The 16,947-nt window shown below is 51.1% G+C and overlaps 1 protein-coding gene across 2 annotated transcripts in view; it reads right to left on the minus strand.

The window, feature by feature from the left end:
• Ccdc88c (coiled-coil domain containing 88C) overlaps window positions 1–16,947 on the minus strand; it is a 126,282-nt gene that overhangs the window by 49,268 nt on the left and 60,067 nt on the right. For both annotated transcript variants that reach the window (XR_008218356.1, XM_052738790.1), the window contains exons 5-11: window positions 15,067–15,125; window positions 14,141–14,224; window positions 11,978–12,118; window positions 11,403–11,587; window positions 10,395–10,476; window positions 9,941–10,099; window positions 111–257 (exon numbers count right to left, since the gene is read on the minus strand). Coding sequence is in view for 1 of the 2 variants with exons in the window: in XM_052738790.1 (XP_052594750.1) it covers window positions 111–257; window positions 9,941–10,099; window positions 10,395–10,476; window positions 11,403–11,587; window positions 11,978–12,118; window positions 14,141–14,224; window positions 15,067–15,125 (857 nt within the window). In the remaining variant the exon portion in view is untranslated. The remainder of the gene's footprint in view (window positions 1–110; window positions 258–9,940; window positions 10,100–10,394; window positions 10,477–11,402; window positions 11,588–11,977; window positions 12,119–14,140; window positions 14,225–15,066; window positions 15,126–16,947) is intronic.

The following is a 16,947-nucleotide window of genomic DNA, read 5'->3' on the forward strand; positions in this document are numbered from 1 at the left end:
GTTAGCAAGCTGCTGGCAGGCAGCACACTCAGGAGTTGACACATCCGAGGGGCTTGCGCCTCCTACACCCCCGCTACCGCCTCTTTACATGGCACCCGCTACATTCCTACCAGTTCCAAGTCATGGAGTTTAGATTTTAGCTGCAAGTTCTCCTTCTCCAGCTCGTGGACTTTATCACCTCGAGCACGGGCGGCGGTCAGTTGCTCCTCCAACATGGCCTTGGTCTCGATTAAGATGATGTTGTCTTCTCTCAGTTCCTGAAGAGCAAACACCAACAGCAGAGCCGTCAGATAGAGGCCAGGGTCATGACACAGGACTGCCAAACCAAGTGCTTTCAGACCCTGGAGCCAAGCAACCAGCCGAGGGACGCAGGTGATGGGAAGCTCTGCATCTAGTCCTTGTCGGCCTCACTGGTTCCCTTGAGGCCAGGCAAGTAACTCTCAAAGAAAAAAATCCAAGCATCAAGAAAATGTTTAATGGTGCTGGGGTGTAGATCAGCACAGAGCGAATGCTTAGCGTGCACAAGGTCCTAGGGTTTGATCCCCAGCACAGTAGATAACAAGGAACTTTGGGAAGGCAACCCTTCCTCCAGATCTTCCACAGCCAGATGATCCTCAACTTGGACCCCACTGGAAAGTGGACTCTGCTGACAATGAGGGTCACCGCTTGCCCGAGTTTCCTTTAACAAAGGGAAGTGAAGGGAGTGGCCGAGAGACCAGAGGGGACAGAGCCCAGGACTAAGTTGGATCCTCTATCCAGTATTTAGGCCAGACAAGAAGGGGACAGTCAAGTCACAGCACAGCAAAGCAGGAAATACGAATCCCAGACAGGCACAGGCAGAAAGTGGCCTGGGCAGGCATCACAGGAAGAGGCCAGTCTATGGGCCATGCCTATCAGACCTTGTCCTGAGCCTCTCATGTCCCATGAGCCCTTCCTAGCAGCACTTGGTGTCCTGGGTGGGAGGTGGGGTAGCTTGCATGTCTCCCACATCCTCACAGTTTATAAACAGTGCATGCAGGGAACTGCCCCACTTCCTGGGTGGGGAAGATTCCCAAGACTTGTCGCACTCACAGACTGCAACAAAGACCGAGGCTGGAGCTTCCACGTACCCACCGTGTGCTCATTCTCCCACATGGGCCTGAATCCAAGCTTCCTGGTGGAGGGAAGCACTCACGGACAGGGGCTTGATCCAAGCTGGCCCTGGGAAGCAGCTCATTGATTTTAGAGTCTCCCATTTGCCTCCAGAGACTCCATGCCTGACAAAGACCACATCACTGTGGCTGGTCCTCCCTCACCTGCTCCTCACAGCACCCCTCTGAGGGCAGGCAGGTCAGGGTCAGTCTCTTCCTCAAGTGCATTAAGGAAGGCGCCCAAAGTCACAGGCCTGCTGTGGGCCGAGGCCAAAGTTCCCACTTAGGCTGCAGGCTCAGACTCTGTCTTTCCTCCATGGCCCTCCACTTCTCAAGGGCCTCTGGTTAATAAGAGGCCCAGATTGCCACCAATGACATAGGACAGAAAACAATCAATGAGGGTCTCAAATCAGCAAAAGGGTCTGTGGTGATTTGTGGTCTGTGGTGATATAGTGTGTACCCTAATAAACTTGCCTAAGGATCAGGGGACAGAGCCAGCCACTAGATTAGACATAGAGGACAGGCAGTGGTGGCACACACCATTAATCCTATCACTCGGGAGACAGAGATCCTGGATCTCTGTGAGTTCAAGGCCATACTAGACAACATGAGATTGATCCAGTATAGGAGAGAAACAGGGCTGGGCGGTGGTGGCGCACGCCTTTGAGATCTCCCAGCATATGAGATCTCATGCCTTTGCTTGGGAAGCACACACACCTTTAATCCCAGGAAGTGATGTCTGGGCAGAGAAAGGTATTTAAAGCATGAGGAAACAGGAACTCACACTCTTTAGGCTGAAGATTTCGTAGAGCTAGGAACTAGTGGCTGGCTGAAGTAGACTTGGGAGTCTACTTTGTCACTAAGTTGGGTATTTGGGTTTCCGTCCTTCCCTGCTCCTTCTCTGAGGTAATGGTGGCTGTCCTGTCCTCTTCCCCCACTCTGGGAACTTTTGGGGACAGGACTGTTACACTTCTTTCCACTGAGTCTTGGAGCTAGAGGCGGCCTACGCGGTGGTCCTTGAAGGACTCAGACACTCTGACAAGCAGAACAGCACCAGCACCCAACAGGATCGTCTCGAAGCACCTTTCAAACTGCCTCTGCTTTGGTCTCGACGTCCCCAGTATTAGGTTATGACATTCCACCCTGCTCCGCACATCGACGACCTCACAGGACAACGAGCAGCCAGGAAGGATGCTATGCTCAAGCTCCTACAGGCCAAGGACTCCACTAGTGGTCTGTAGGGGTGAGAAGGCTGACTCCATTGCTCTGGGCAGCTATCTGGCATACCTATCTGCCCTAACCAGGAGGCTGTTATCAAGCCCAACCCTGCCCTGTCCACAGCTCGGGTGTTTATACAGCCATAGGTTAGACTAGAGTTCCTGTCCTCAAGCGACTTGAAAGTCCACTTCTGATCTGCCATTGTGACTTGAAAGAGTGACTCAGGGGGTGAGTGGGCCAACTCCATTTCTACTACGAACTCTAGCTGTAGGAACTCCCAGGTTGGAAAACAGTGTCTAAGTGAAAACGTGGGTTAATAATGTGCGTACAATTCCCAGTGCCCAATGTCTGAACTCACCAGCTCCAGTCACAGACACTTCACACCTGCGAAGGACAAAGTTCAACCCAGCACTCACCCACAAAGCAGCTCCCTTGTCAACAGACAAAAACTGTTTTGCAAGGGCTTAGGGGTGTTGCTGAACAGTGGAGGACTTGCCTAGCATACCTGAGGCTCTCGGCTCCATCCCTACCACTAAAAAACAAAGCAAACAACACAAAATAACTGGTTTCCAGGAGTGCCTCTTGACCCCCCCACGAACACCAAACACCGGAGGGGATGTGGAATCAAAGAAAGTCTCTTTTCCAGTGAGCTTGGGATCACAACACACAATGGCTCCTGGCGTCCACTGCAACAGAAAGCCCAAGAGTGCCGAGGGAAGGAAGAGCTGGGCCACTGGACCCATAGCAACAGGCCTCTCCCTCCTTCCTGCCCTGTCTCTATCCCTCACCCAGTACCTCACTCCTCAGCCATGGAGAGTCAAGGGCAGGGTATGTTCTACCCTGACCCTGACGGCCGGCCTGCCTGCCTGCCTGTAACGTGGCCTGACCTGAAGAAATGTAGGGACTAGACCAGAAACCAAAGGTCCCCTCTACTCTGTTCAACTCGATAGATCTCATCACAGTCCGCAGAAGCAACAAAGGACACCCCAAGGCAGAAAGAACAGATTACCTACCCAGCATCTGAGTTCCCCTCGGCAAGCTCCCTGGAACTTAACATTCTTCACTTGGGACATGATTGCTTAGTTGGGCATGAACTGGGGGAGGCTGGGGTCTCTCTGTAAGCACCTCTAGTTCTCCTGTATACCCTTCTAGCCCCTTTTCTTCTCCTTAATGGCCAAGGCTCCCCCTCATTCTCTGGCAGCCAGTCAGGGCTCTGGAGACTGCCAGCCACATTCCTATCCCAGACCACTTGCTTAGCAACTGTGATGCCTTTTCTTGTCTGGAGAAAGGAGGCCGCTACACCTCACAGGGTCACTGTGGGCCTTAGATGCTATGGTGGACCTAGAGCTAGCTAAACACAGGCCAGGCTCTACAGTCACTACTGCTCACTTAAAGGCCTCACTGTGCACCTGCTCTGTAAAGGACCAGAAAGCAATACTCTCTGTTGGGGTTAGAGGATGGGGCATCATGTTCCAATAAAACTGTACCCATAAAAGCCAATGATGGGCTAGGTTTAATATATGGACTATAGCTTGCTGGCTCGAGAGCAGAGAATGTCCCTGGCACAGAGAGGCCTTACTATCAGAGAGGCACATACTATCTGCCTGGGCTCAGAGTCTGGTCAGGAAACATAGACAGAAACACACATCACAGTAATACCATATTTTATGTACTGTCCAGAAAGATGGGGGAGGGGGTGCTTATAAAAGAAACGTGAAGCAAGAGATTGGGGACATGGCCTGCTGAGCTCACAGACCCAGTCCTACTTTCTGGCTCCAAGCGGACAACGCCTGAATGAATGAGCAGAAGGAGAGGCAGGCAACCTGTAAAGTCTGCTGCAGAGGCCCCGGGGTAGAGTGGGGTGGGGTGGGGTGTGTGGAAAGGGGGTTGCCAAAGGGCCCCAGCACTGAGTGCTGGACAAAGGGAGAGCATGGAGTCATTCCCCCGATGGAGAGGTATGTGAGAGACCACTGGAGAGGGCACCCCAGGAGCAGGCCAAGGGACTGAGCAGCACAGTCAGTTTACATTCAGGGAGGGCTTCTGTGTATAAGCCATGGAGTAACCAGAGCAAGCCAGCAGGAGGCAGTCAGAGGCATGCACAGGCTTCAGATACCTCCCTAGGACAGCAACATGCTGGGAGGTGGGGTGTAAAAGATGGTGGGCCCTTGGGCCTGATCCATGTGGGGTGGGGTGGGGTGGGGTGAGGAGAAAAAAGAGGAGGTGAACCCCTGCACAAGTGCAAGGAAAATGACTGGACCCCACAGTCAACAAAGGCCAGTATAGAGACAGAATCACAAACAGTGACTCTGGACACATTAGCTGAGACTCCTCCGGGATGGAGATCTGAGAGCAGGAAAGGAGCTAGCCCAAAGCTCCAGGCACCGGGCGCTTACCATTACTGAGTCCTGGGCATCTCTCACTGAAGGTGACAGGTACATCTACAAGAGCTAGGAACCTCAGGGTACAGGGGAGCGAGTCGGCCCAGGGTCTGGGCAGGACCGTCAAACTCTGTCCCTTCCTGACCCTGGACCCTACTACTGTCATCTTAGGGGTGTGATCTTGGAATGGGGGTTGTTAGGTACGAAACACGCTGGAACTGGTCATTAACCCAGCTCGTAAGGGCCAGGGCCTTGCCAGTGACCCACCCATCTCTCTGGCTGCCTCTTTCCTGCAAGACCTGTTCCAGGCTTTTATCTCCACTCAGGGTTCTCTACAGAGAAGGGCTGGCTAGGATAAGCTCGCTGCAGGCATGCCTCTGTGCCTGGGATGCCAGGGCAGGCCACACCCCTCCTTTCATAACAGGACAAGACTTACCCAGCACTTGGCAGAATAGTGTACTGCTGGGTCTTGGCCCCTCTGATTAGTTCGAAACTAGCACTTTCTAGAAGGCTGTTGATTACACAGCACAGGGAAGACCACTGCCACTATGCCCAGGATGCACACAGCTTTCGGTCATAGGCCTTTTGCCTTAGGCAGAAATTTTAAGCCAATCATAAAATACTGAAAAAGAAAACCTTCCAGGCTGTGTCTCTTCCCGACAACCCTGACTGCAACCCTCTTGCCCCAGGCAGAGGTCCCCGAGGATCACTGGACTGCAACCCTCTTGCCCCAGGCAGAGGTCCCCGAGGATCACTGGACTGCAACCCTCTTGCCCCAGGCAGAGGTCCCTGAGGACCACTGGACTGCAACCCTCTTGCTCCAGGTAGTGGTCCCTGAGGATCACTGGACTACAACCCTCTTGCCCCAGGCAGAGGCCCCCAGGACCACCGTTTTCAAAGGGAAGTCACATGGTCTAGCTCTGTACCCACTCCACACTTTTTCCTGCCTCTATACTGCTCCCAGTTACACAGTTTCAACCCTTCTGTGAACTAGACCAAGAACCACAGAAAAGCTGATGGCGTTTAAAAACAAACTGCAAACTTGTGGTCTGCATTGTACTAGTGAAATGCCACTTGCCCTTGGACCTGAGCCCTTCCTTTATCTCCTCCTCCCACCAGCGACTGACACACTCTTCCTCTGGGGAGCTGCACTGGTGTCATCAGAGAGGATGTCCCGGTCACCCCACCCCCACCCCAGCACTGTCACCTAGACGTGTCACCAATGTGGACAGCTGACGCGAAAGCTATAGCCAGACTCTTGCTTAGATGAGCCTGCTCACCTGCCCAGCATAACTAACTCCACTCGTTCCAGTCTCAAGGAGAACGAAGCTCAGCCTTCTCCCCTGCGTTCTCCCAGAGCACAGAACTCCACATAGCAATGGCTTCTTTCACTTGGCGCAGGGGTTCCCAAGAAGCTTGTGCCTTCTGCCATGTGAGGTAGAATCCCCAGCCAGGGTTGGAAGCCCACATGGACAGAGCTGACCACAGACGGGTATTGAGTTCTATAATTCTTGCCTGTGCAAGTGAGCAACCTGCAGCCGAGGGCCTCTGTAGGAAAGAATGCATGGTAGGTAGCACACGCCTGTCACCGGAGCACGTCAGGAGGCTGAGGCAGAAGGATCAGCCTAGGTTACACTGTGAGGCCCTGTTTGAAAACTGGCAAAGGTCCACCAGCATGGGGGTGCAGAAGTACCATCTACAGAAATGCAGACATCTGAGGCCTGCTCCTTAGGGACTCGGGAATCCAGGAATTCAATCCGTGTGTGTGGGGGGGGGGGGGGGGGGGGAGGTAGAAATCCATGTGTCAGGAAGGCCAGAGGTTGGTGCTGAGTATCTTCCTCAATCACTTTCCTACTTTAAGAACTCACTGACTGGCCAGCAAGTCCCAGGGATCCCCGATACCCACCTCCGCAGAGCTGGGATCACAGGAGCAATCTGAACTCAGGGCCTCCCGCTTGGTAGCAAGCACATTACCAGCTGAACTATCACTAACATCCACCTTGGAAGAAGAAGGCATGTGTGGTTTTTTATATGCATAGGTGTTTTGCCCACGTGCATACCTGGGCACCACGTGCGTGGTGCCCAGAGAGGCCAGAAGAGGACGCTGGATCCCCTGGAATTGGAGTTTGACAGTTGTGAGATGCCATGTAGATGCTGGGAGTTGAACCTGGGGCCTCTGAAGATTGACCAGTGTTCTTAACCACTGATGAGCCATCTCTCCAGCCTGAAGTGTGTGTTCTTAACAGGCCCCTCAGCTGATTTAGATCACAGCTTGAGAAATGAAGAGCTAAGATTCAGGGAAGGAAGAAGTTTCATAGCTTCAGACTCATATTTCTGTTTCATAATTAAGTTGATGTGGTCAACCAAGTATGCACCTATTCAAAGGGGCTGATGTCCTTTCATTAGACCATCAGCTGTTTTAGACAGGCAAAGTAACACAGCTTCACAGAGTTAACCAAATGCAACATAAAAGAATGCGACACATCTTTGCATCATTAAACAAATGTAACACATCTTAAAAAATATCCCACAACAAAGGGGACTGGCAGTGTCCCTGTCATTCCCACGACTGTCTCCACATCAGTCAACATCACCACAAAGTTAATCTCATACCAAAAAGTGTGTCAAGTGTGGAGAGGCCAAAGAAGGTATCATAACTGTTCTTCATGTTCTCCAAGGGGTAAAGACACTCACACGGCTGTTGGGAATTCCCAATCCAAGGAGCAGCCAAGTACTGTGTGCTCCACCATTACCTGAGTCCTGGGGTCATACTCCAAAAGCACAAGCTTCTCTCAGGCCCAATTCACCAAGTGGCTCTGACCCCACAGTTTCTGCAAACCCATACATGCATCATTACCTGCCCTGAAAGGTCTCATGTAGACAAATACATTCTTTCTATTACTAGAACGAATGTGAACCCTAAAGAACTACTTACTTCATGATGACTTATGAAATTAATAATATAAAAAGTGTTGCTGTACTAAACTGAGTCAGGTGTTGAGAAAATGGGTGGGAAAGAGTCTCCCTGCAAACCTCTTTCTACGTCTAGATATTCCCTTTTGCAGCGAGCATAAATCCGATTATCATTATCATCATCACCATCAGAAGCAGCAGCAGCAGCAGCAGCAGCAGCAGCAGCAGCTCCTAACAGAGTAGATTGTCTGCATGTTCTAGGGAGAACATTGGGACAATGTTGGAATGAATGTGGAGTCTGGATCTGGGACCCACCCATCTCTGGGGAACAGAGTACTGGAGTGAGTCCTGGCCATCACACTGTATTCCTGACCCTGTCTGGCAGGGGAACCTTTCGAGATCACAACTTCAGGAGGAGCTGCTGAGGCAGCAGTTTGGGAAACCTGTACAAGACTGTGCCTGAGGCTCCAACGGTGGCATCTGAACAAGCATCAAAGCCTAAATGGCACACACTCTCCACCTAGAGCCCTTCAGGCCAGAACTTACACCTCTCAACATGGGCCGAGGCAGTGAACCACGGAGCTGTTCCTAAGACAGAGGAAGGCCTGGGCCCCTGCTCCAGCTCCTTGCCCAGAATCCAAGGTGTCTTCTTAGCAGGGAGCAAGGTGAGTCATCCAGACACTCACATTCCTCAGGGGGACACTCCCTGAGTGGGTCTGAGAAGCAGTGCTCAGCCATATCCTCACCTCAGCAACCCTGGCTGTAGCTGGGTAAGTGTGTCAACAAGAAAGGGAAGTCCCACAGCAGGGATGACAGGGCTGCTAGACCTGTGCTCAGTGACCCCAGAAGCTACCAGGCCACCAAGAAGAAACACCAAGAAGGCTGAGGCAGGACAACTGGAGCCCAGGAATTCAAGGCCATTGTGGGCAGGATAGCAAAATCCAATCTCAAAAAGAAAAAAAAGAGGGGGGCAGAGAGTGGGTGAAAGCACCTGCTATATAAGGCTGACAACTCAAGCTCCATCCCTGGAACCCACATCCAAACTAGACACAAGGGGGTGGAGAGGTGGGCTCAGTGCTTAACAGTTCCCAGCACCTCTCTCTCTAGAGCAGCACACAACCTAACCTCTGACCTCTGTAGGAACCTGCACATACACGCACACAGTCCCCCACCTGCACAGACACCATTAAAAAGAAGGTTCATCTTTTTTAAAACTTTAAAAAGCCAGACGCGGTGGCACACAACTGTCGTCACAGCACTCCGACAGTGACGTGGGAAGCAGAAACAAGAGGACAGGCCAGGAGCTCGCAGGCCAGCCCCCTGGAGTCTGCAGCAGCATCGCCAGAGCGACAAGGTGGCTCTTTCGGCCTCAACAAGGGAAGAGAAGGACAATGAGGGAAAGTCACCCTGACCTCCACACACACACTGTGTGTGCCCACACTTACAAACACAGTGGGTAAAGTAACCATGATATGCTGGCACAGCCTCCAATGCCTGTGGGTAGACTAGGGGACCCGCACTCCACAGTGCTCATCTTTAAAGCTTCATTAGCAGCAGTATTTTTATTTTATAGACAGAAACTGACACCCAGCCAATAGCCCAGAAATTGCAAACCTTAGGAAGCAGACCAAAACAAACAAAAACAAAACAAAACAAAAAAACAAAAAACACCCCCAAATAGAAGCCATCATTATGTTATTGTGATGACTGGTTTTATGTCAACTTGACACAAGCTAGAGTCATTTGGGAAAAGGGACTCTCAATTGAGAAAATGCCTCCCTAAGACTGGCCTGAAGGAGTTTCTCAGAGACTGATATGGGAGGGTCATTGTGGGTGGTGCTATGCCTGAGCTGAGCAAGCCAGTGAGCAGCCCTTTTCCATGGCTTCGCCATCAGCTCCTGCTTTGAGGTTCCTGCCCTGACCTCCATCAACGATCAACTAACTGCAAGCTGCAATATAAAATAAACCTTTTCTTCCCAAAGTTCCTCTTGGTCATGGTGTCTACCACAGTAATAGAAACCCCAAGACAGGCATGAAGCGGAAGAAAGAAAAACCAAAAAGCATGGCTGCCCTTTATCAGCTGACGCTGTTCCCCCTCACCCACCCAACATTTGGAGATGAGAGAAGGATTAGAAGGCGACCCAGGAAGAACCGAGGCAGGTGGGCTGTGGAGGAGGCAGCTGCTGGAGTATGGCTCTCTGCTCAGATCCTCCAAGGACACGTGCTTGGCAGGCTGTGTCCAACAGCGCGGGATGGAAGCCTGTCTGGCCACCTCACTCTATCTCGAGGGTGGCCGCTTACCTCCATGCGAGCCTTGTAAAAGTCCACATCGTGCAGCTTCTCCTTACAGCGGATTAGTTCCATCTCCAGTCTTTCCACACGGTTAGCCTTTTCCCTCAGTGAATCCAGCTCATCCCGATAGGCACGGGCTGACCGGGCATCAGCCGCCAGCTGGATATTCTGTAAGATTGGAGAAGGTGAAAACCCAGTGTAAAGCCCTCATCTGAGGAGGAAGAAAGGGTCGAATCCCTATAGCATGGGATCTCCTGGTGGCCTAGGAGCTCCGTGTCCAGGCCACCCTGTGGAGTCTCCCACACTTTCACTAAGAAACATGGTTGGCACCCCAGGAAGCTCTCAGGACAACTGTGGACACCTTTGCTGGACAAGTCCCCTGCTACCTCCTGACCCCCTGGGACCGGTTACCGGGGAACCCCAGCCTCAGCCCCTGTATGTGCAGGCCAGGCCTTGTGCTCACATCTTGCTTGGCCTTCTGAAGCTCCAGGACCAGCTGGTCTACCTCGTGTCTGGTATCTGCAAGCTGCTCCGTCTTCTCCTCCCTGCACAGGTAATTAGGAGAGAGTGTAAAAGGGAGGATGTTTCCTGGCGGGCTCTGGGAACAGGCTGCTACTTCTAGGACCACAGAGGGGAAAGGAAGGCATGCAGGCTTCTGGGAGTCTGTGAAAATGTTCGTGATGTTTATTCTGTGTGTTTTTACACACATGTGCATGTGCTGACTGGTTTGTGTGTGTGTGTGTGTGTGTGTGTGTGTGTGTGTGTACCCGCTCACTTGCGTAAGTGCATGAAGTACCCATAGATTTGGTCCATGTCTTCTGAGACAGTCTCTCATTGAAGCAGGGGCTTGTTTCAGCTAGACTGGCTAGCCAGCAAGTCCTGGGGATCCTTCTGTCTCCACCCCCAGTGCAGGGTTACAGATGTGCTATTATGTGGGTGCTGGGATTCCAAACTCTGCAAGCACTGTACCCAGTAAGTCATCTCCCCAGCTCAAAATTCATAGGTTTCTAACATGCACCCTTAACCCAGACCCAATCACCACCTATTGTCCCCATGTGTACAAGACAGCCCAGCCGTAGCTCTGTGAGTCCACAGATGGCTCTGTGAGACTAGACATGGAGAGGTAAGGCTGAGCAACTCCCCAGATGAACAAGCCACATTCACAACTTCGAGAAAACAGGAAAGAACCGAGAGCCAAGAAAACACTCTGCTCATCCCAGCCCTAACCTAAGCCTGCATGGATAGCGGCCTACTTTGATAGACAGTCTGGCTGGAGCCTAAGCACCAGGAAGCCCTCCCTACAAGTGCAGGCCTGCAGAGGGCTGGTGATGAGCCTTCAGCCACAAGGAGCTCGGTCGGAGCAGCCCCGCCAGCTGAGCTATCCCACAACACCACACGTGCAAGCAAAGTTCACGGGAAGACCCATGTTTGGTTCAAACCACAGCGAAGAGGAAAAAGCGGCAGGACTCACAGTTCCTGCCTGACGCGCCGCAGCCTGGCCTTAGTATCAGCCAGCTCCACGGCCAGGTGCTGCTTGTCCTCGCTGGACAGGCTGCTGGTGGGGCTTGGTGTGGAGTCTGGGCTAGAGAACTTGCCGGGGCTGGGGGGGTGCTGCGCCTGGAGGTAGTCCCTCTCTTGTGTCAGGTCCACGATCAGCTGCACAAGACAGGGAGAAGACGGGGATATGCAGGTTCGCTGGCGCTCCCTGGACTGGCCCAGCGTCTAGGCCCAGACTAAATGAAGAACCACTGAGACAAGAGACTGAAAACCAGGAGCGGGAGGTACTCCTGAGTGTGAGGAAAGAGTAGCAGAGGAAACAGACCCCACCCATGCTAGGCACCCTGGTCAGACCCTTCCGGTGGGCGTCTCTGTTAAGACCATTCACCACGGGGGCTATACCCAGGGGAAATACCGGTGTCCTACCCCAGAGAGCCTGACCAGCAGGCTGGGCGGCACTCAGACCAGAGATAGAGAGAGAGAAAAGCTGAAGGAGAAAAGCCACGTCAGGGACCCATCCGGCCGGCCACAGCTGCCCCACGGGCACACCTCAGTGCACTCGTCACGTTCGTCGATGAGTCTGCGGAGGTGGAACACCATGTTTCTGGAGAGGGCCTCCAGCTCCTCTGGGGCCACATCTGGCAACTCCAGCCACTGCAGGTCAAACACATTCTCCTGGTTGTGGGTCACCTGTGGGAACACGGTCCAGGATTGCAGCGGCGGCTGTGTTTGGCTCCGGCATTCCCGAACACCCAGGGCCATGTGGTGTGCGACCCAGGCAGAGCCAGAGCCTACCCTACACCTCATTCCCATACAAGGAACAGCAACTTACTCCCCAGACCTCATTAAGCCCTCAGTGATCAACTTCCCATGCCTAGCAGCGGGGCTCCTTAAGTCAGTTCAGAATTGAGGCATATAAACTGCTTCCCCTTTCCTAGGATGACAAGACACTCACATTCTCTGGGACGCTGTAAGCTGCATTAACTCACAACATAGAGAAGGTGAGCCTTTCAGTGCGAGGATGAGGAGCAGGTCTTACCTTATTTCTTAAAATAAAATCTAATGCAAACAGAACAAAAATGTTAAGCCCCTTAGTTCAGAATAGCGCGTACACAGTGACCTTGGTCTCTTTGAGGGAGCTATTTATGGTCTAAGGCGATTTTGAGGCCTGAGTCTCATTCCCACAGACCACAGAGGGCAGCCTGGCTTTACCACTCTCCTGAGCAGAGAGCCGAGGATTCGCTGAGCTGCCCTCCTCTTGTCGTCGGAAGAGAAATAGAATAACACACGGGTCTCATGGGGACGGTAACACCAGGGAAAGAGAGGCATCCATTGCGGAAGCACCCAGATGTCTAAAACTGAGAGAAATCTTATCCCGTGGTACCCTGCAGCCAGATTCCGAAGGCCAAGCCCTCGGCCTGATCTGCGTTAGAGCTGGGGAGACCCTGAGTCTCAAGGCCATTGTGGATGGCTTCAGGGTCTCCAAGCGGCACACGGTCACCTGCTGAAGTTTTCATTACAGGCCCAATCTCCTCCTCCCTTGATTCTAACAAGAGGCTCCACAGCAGATCCTGGGCATGTGGTCTTTTAAGAGGTACCCAATGAATTCCTAGGCCAGCTTCCACAATTGCTAGTCTATACAAGCCTCTTTGGTTGTGTATTTCTTTTCTATTTTTCCAATATCCTGCTGTCTGGGCAGGAAGAACAGTGAGTGGCAAAGAACTGACAAATCTCAATGACCTAAGTTCCTAGACACACATATTTGCAAAACACAACACCCACAAGGAAATTAAAAGGCAGACTACTTCTTAAAACTCCAAGGAGCACAGTGATGGTTGAAAATATGTATTCAATACTGACTTTCTCCTATGGCAGCTTTGCTGGGCCTCCTCCTACTGCACACAATGAGTGGTGTGGCATTGATCTCCTACTTCAAATCCTGGCTTGAAGCCTTGGATCCTGCAGTGCCCCAGCCACTGTGCGAGCCCGGTACCCCAGCTACAGTCAAGTCACCAGCACCTGCCAGGAAGGCCCTGTGTCCGGTGCCTATTCTAACTGCACAGTGGCTCTCGCATGGTCCCGTTCCTGCGTGTACCTAGTTTGTCTAATTAGAGTGGGTGCTGAGCCCTAACCAGGCACCTAGCACCAGGACAAAGGTTCATCCCGGGTGGACATCCACCCCACCAGGAAGCCACCTTTCCAGATGAGACCATCTCAGTCAACCTCAGGCAGAGGGACAGGAAGGTCTGGCTCCTGAGGCAGCCAGCGTTCTCGGGACTTGTTGGCTCTGACATCTCACTTGGTGGCAGCTTGTTTCCTTGTGTATCACTGACAGCAGCAGAGACTCTCTATAAAGATCAACTGTTCAGAGCGGGATGACATTTGCCAGAATACATTTTCAGGGCCTATAAATCAAAGTCTGAGCCTAAACCATTTGACAGCTCTTAAAAATAGTCTGAGTCCATAAAAGGCAAGAAGAAGCAGGCAGAAGATGACTTGATTGAAGTGCTCAATTTTTTTTTTAAACCTCTATTTTATTTTACCTTGCTGGTGGCCACCTTTCCAAACAGAATCAATGCGTCTGTGGGTTATGAAACCTAGAATTAGCGGAACCACTCACAGTGGTGTCGTTCTCAAACTGTTCCACTACGGAGATGCTGCCTCTTGCTATCACCCCAGCATCCACGGCCATCCCAACCCCCCAGTGCCTACCTCCTGGATGTGAGCCACAATGCCAGCTTGGGTCTCGATGTCCAGCTGTTTGATTCTCTCAATGAACTCCTCTTTTCTCTCACACTGTGAAGGGTTACACAAGTTAATGGAAGTATTCATCCAGGTACAGAAAACACAGGTGACAACCACACCCACACCGGCCTGGGGTCCTTGTACCCTGCCCCCCCCCCCCCCCCAACACACACACCAAGACTGCACAAAGCTACCCTGGCCGCCTACAGGAGACTGGCTTCGGAGGCTGGCCTTGGATCCCTCCCAGGTAAAAACTTAGGTGGGACACAGAAATGCTTGCTTCATATAAGCTCTTCTCAAGTAGAGGGAGCATACCTGACTCAGGGTGGGGGCAAGCACACTCCGACCGTGAAAGGCCAGAGGGCAACTGTGTCTGCTTGGTGGCACCGGGGACAGAACCCAGGGCTTTATACAGACTAGCCAAGTGCTGTTACTAAGCTTGGTGCCAGCCCTTTGTTTTTTTGTTTTTTGGTTTTTTTTTTAAAGACAAGGTCTCTGTAGTCTAGGTTACTCTCAAATTCACAATGCTCCTGCCTCAGTCCCCAAGTGCTAAGATCACGGGTGTGTATCACTACATCCAACTAGACGGTGACAGTTTTACATTTCCTGGGCTCCGTCACAGTTCCTCAACCCTGCCACCACAGCTGGAAAGCATGCGGTGACAATCACAAACACTGGAGTGTGACGGCAGCCCAGTGAAACCTACTCACAAAAACAGGTGCCTGGGATGTGGCCTACCAAGCTGCAGGGAGCACACAGTACATCATCCTGGCCTGAGGGGTCTCCACCTCAAGGCGCCTGGCACTACAAACAGTTGCCACACTGTCTCCTAGCGACTCCTGTAATGATGAACTGGCCACGAGGAACCCTCTCCACCCACTGAGCAGTCCTACCTGAACAGCACAGCCCAGTACCAACAGCAGCACCTTCTTAATCTCCTCCATGCTCTTCCCTGTGTCAAAACAGCAACAGATTTAATTAAATTTAACTGCTTAAGAAAGTCCCAGGAGATGTGTGTTTTTGCTTTAAAGAGGAAAAACAATTAGATAAAGACTAAAATAAAATCCCAGTAGCTACTTCTACGTGCACATTACACAGGAGTTCATTTATTTATTTATTTATTTATTTATTTATTTATTTATTTATTTATTTATTTATTTATTTATTTATTTTTACCATGTGAGAATTCTGTGCAGAACCATTTGAGCCCATTCACATACCTTGTAAATCTCTCCCCATGATAATTAACAAAAATTTTTAGCATGTTGCAAAGTCCAATAGAAGACATCTATGGCTTTGCCTGTTAGCATGTAAGATCTCAAACGCAGCAGGCAGGACAGTCCAGCAAACCACTGTACTCAGCTTCATGCTGCCAATACTCATGCAGTTCACATCCCCTTCCCCTCCTGTTTGTGAAGTTCAGAGTCAGACTAGAGTGTTCTCATATAACCCACAGAAAACATACAGATGTCATCTTCTGTTTTTTTGAGACAAAGGCTTACTATGTACCCCTGGTTCGCCTGGTCCTTGTGATTTTCCCCCTTCTTCAGCACCCCAATTGTGACGTTACAATCATGCACCCACACTGGATACACATTACGTTTTGATGGTTACCACATCACTTTGCACGAAGGCCCAAACATCAACCAACAGCCTTCCAGGGGTCAGGCTGTCAGTATTTTGATCTAAGACACTGCAAAGAGCATCTCAGTGATTAGTTCTCTTGAGCAGCCTTACTTTCTTGGGGAAGAAACACTTTACACTCGTCATGTGGTCAAACTGCCCTGCAGACAGGCTTTTCCATTTTGTCCTGTGAATCATGTAACAGTTTCTACTTTCCAACCCTTGATCAACACATCTGGCTACTCTCTTGATTTTGCCACTAGGACAGGCTCCAAACTATACTTCATTCAGAGTTGTATGTCTTTGATTGTGCTTGGGGCTGAGTGTCTGTCTCAACCACCTAACCTCACCAGTACCCAAGGACCTGGGCTCTTTCCTACTTCAGTGAGAAGGAGGCAGCTGCCCTGGGTCATGAATAGGGTTTCCAGTAAGGTTTGCTAAAAACAAACGAACGAAAAACAACAAAAAAACCCAACACTATTGTTTTCTGCCCTTTTTTTGTCACATCCTGTCATACAACAGGGAATGGTGTATGCCAAAAACATAGCATCATTTTCTCAAGACTTCTGACTCCCTATCACACTGTGCCATAATGGCCCTGAGCATCAACTGGAGACACGTGTGAGGCCAGCTGTGACTGTCACCTTGACTGGATCTGAAAGCACCTAGGATGCCTCTGAAAGTGTCTCTGAGGCCAATTCCAGAGGCTTAACCAAGGAGGGAAGACCAACACTGATATGGATGGCACCATTCCATGGGATGGGGTCCTGGACTGAAGAAAAAGGAGAAAAGAAAAAGCCTGATAAATGCCAACATCCCCCATCCTGTCCTGACAGAAGCAGAACATGAGGGAACGTGAAGAGTCCTACACTCCCACCACCATGGACTCCACATCTCTCCCCACCATGATGAATCCTCTTAGTTCATGAGCCAAAATAAATTTATCTTCCCATAAGTTACTGTCAGGTATTTTATAACAAAGAGAAAAGTAACTGATATACTGCATAAATGAAAAACTCAAACCACACCTAGGAACTGTGATATAGACAAGGGATGTAGGCAGTCACCTGTGAGAGCCTGCTAATTCCAGGCCAAGACTCCCCTGAACTGGACTCCGTGGCACTGGCATGGTTGTCAAGCCTCAGAAGTGG

Source organism: Peromyscus californicus, unplaced genomic scaffold, assembly GCF_007827085.1.
Source record: "Peromyscus californicus insignis strain IS unplaced genomic scaffold, ASM782708v3 Scaffold_15__1_contigs__length_86483966, whole genome shotgun sequence".
Taxonomy (NCBI): Eukaryota; Metazoa; Chordata; class Mammalia; order Rodentia; family Cricetidae; genus Peromyscus; species Peromyscus californicus.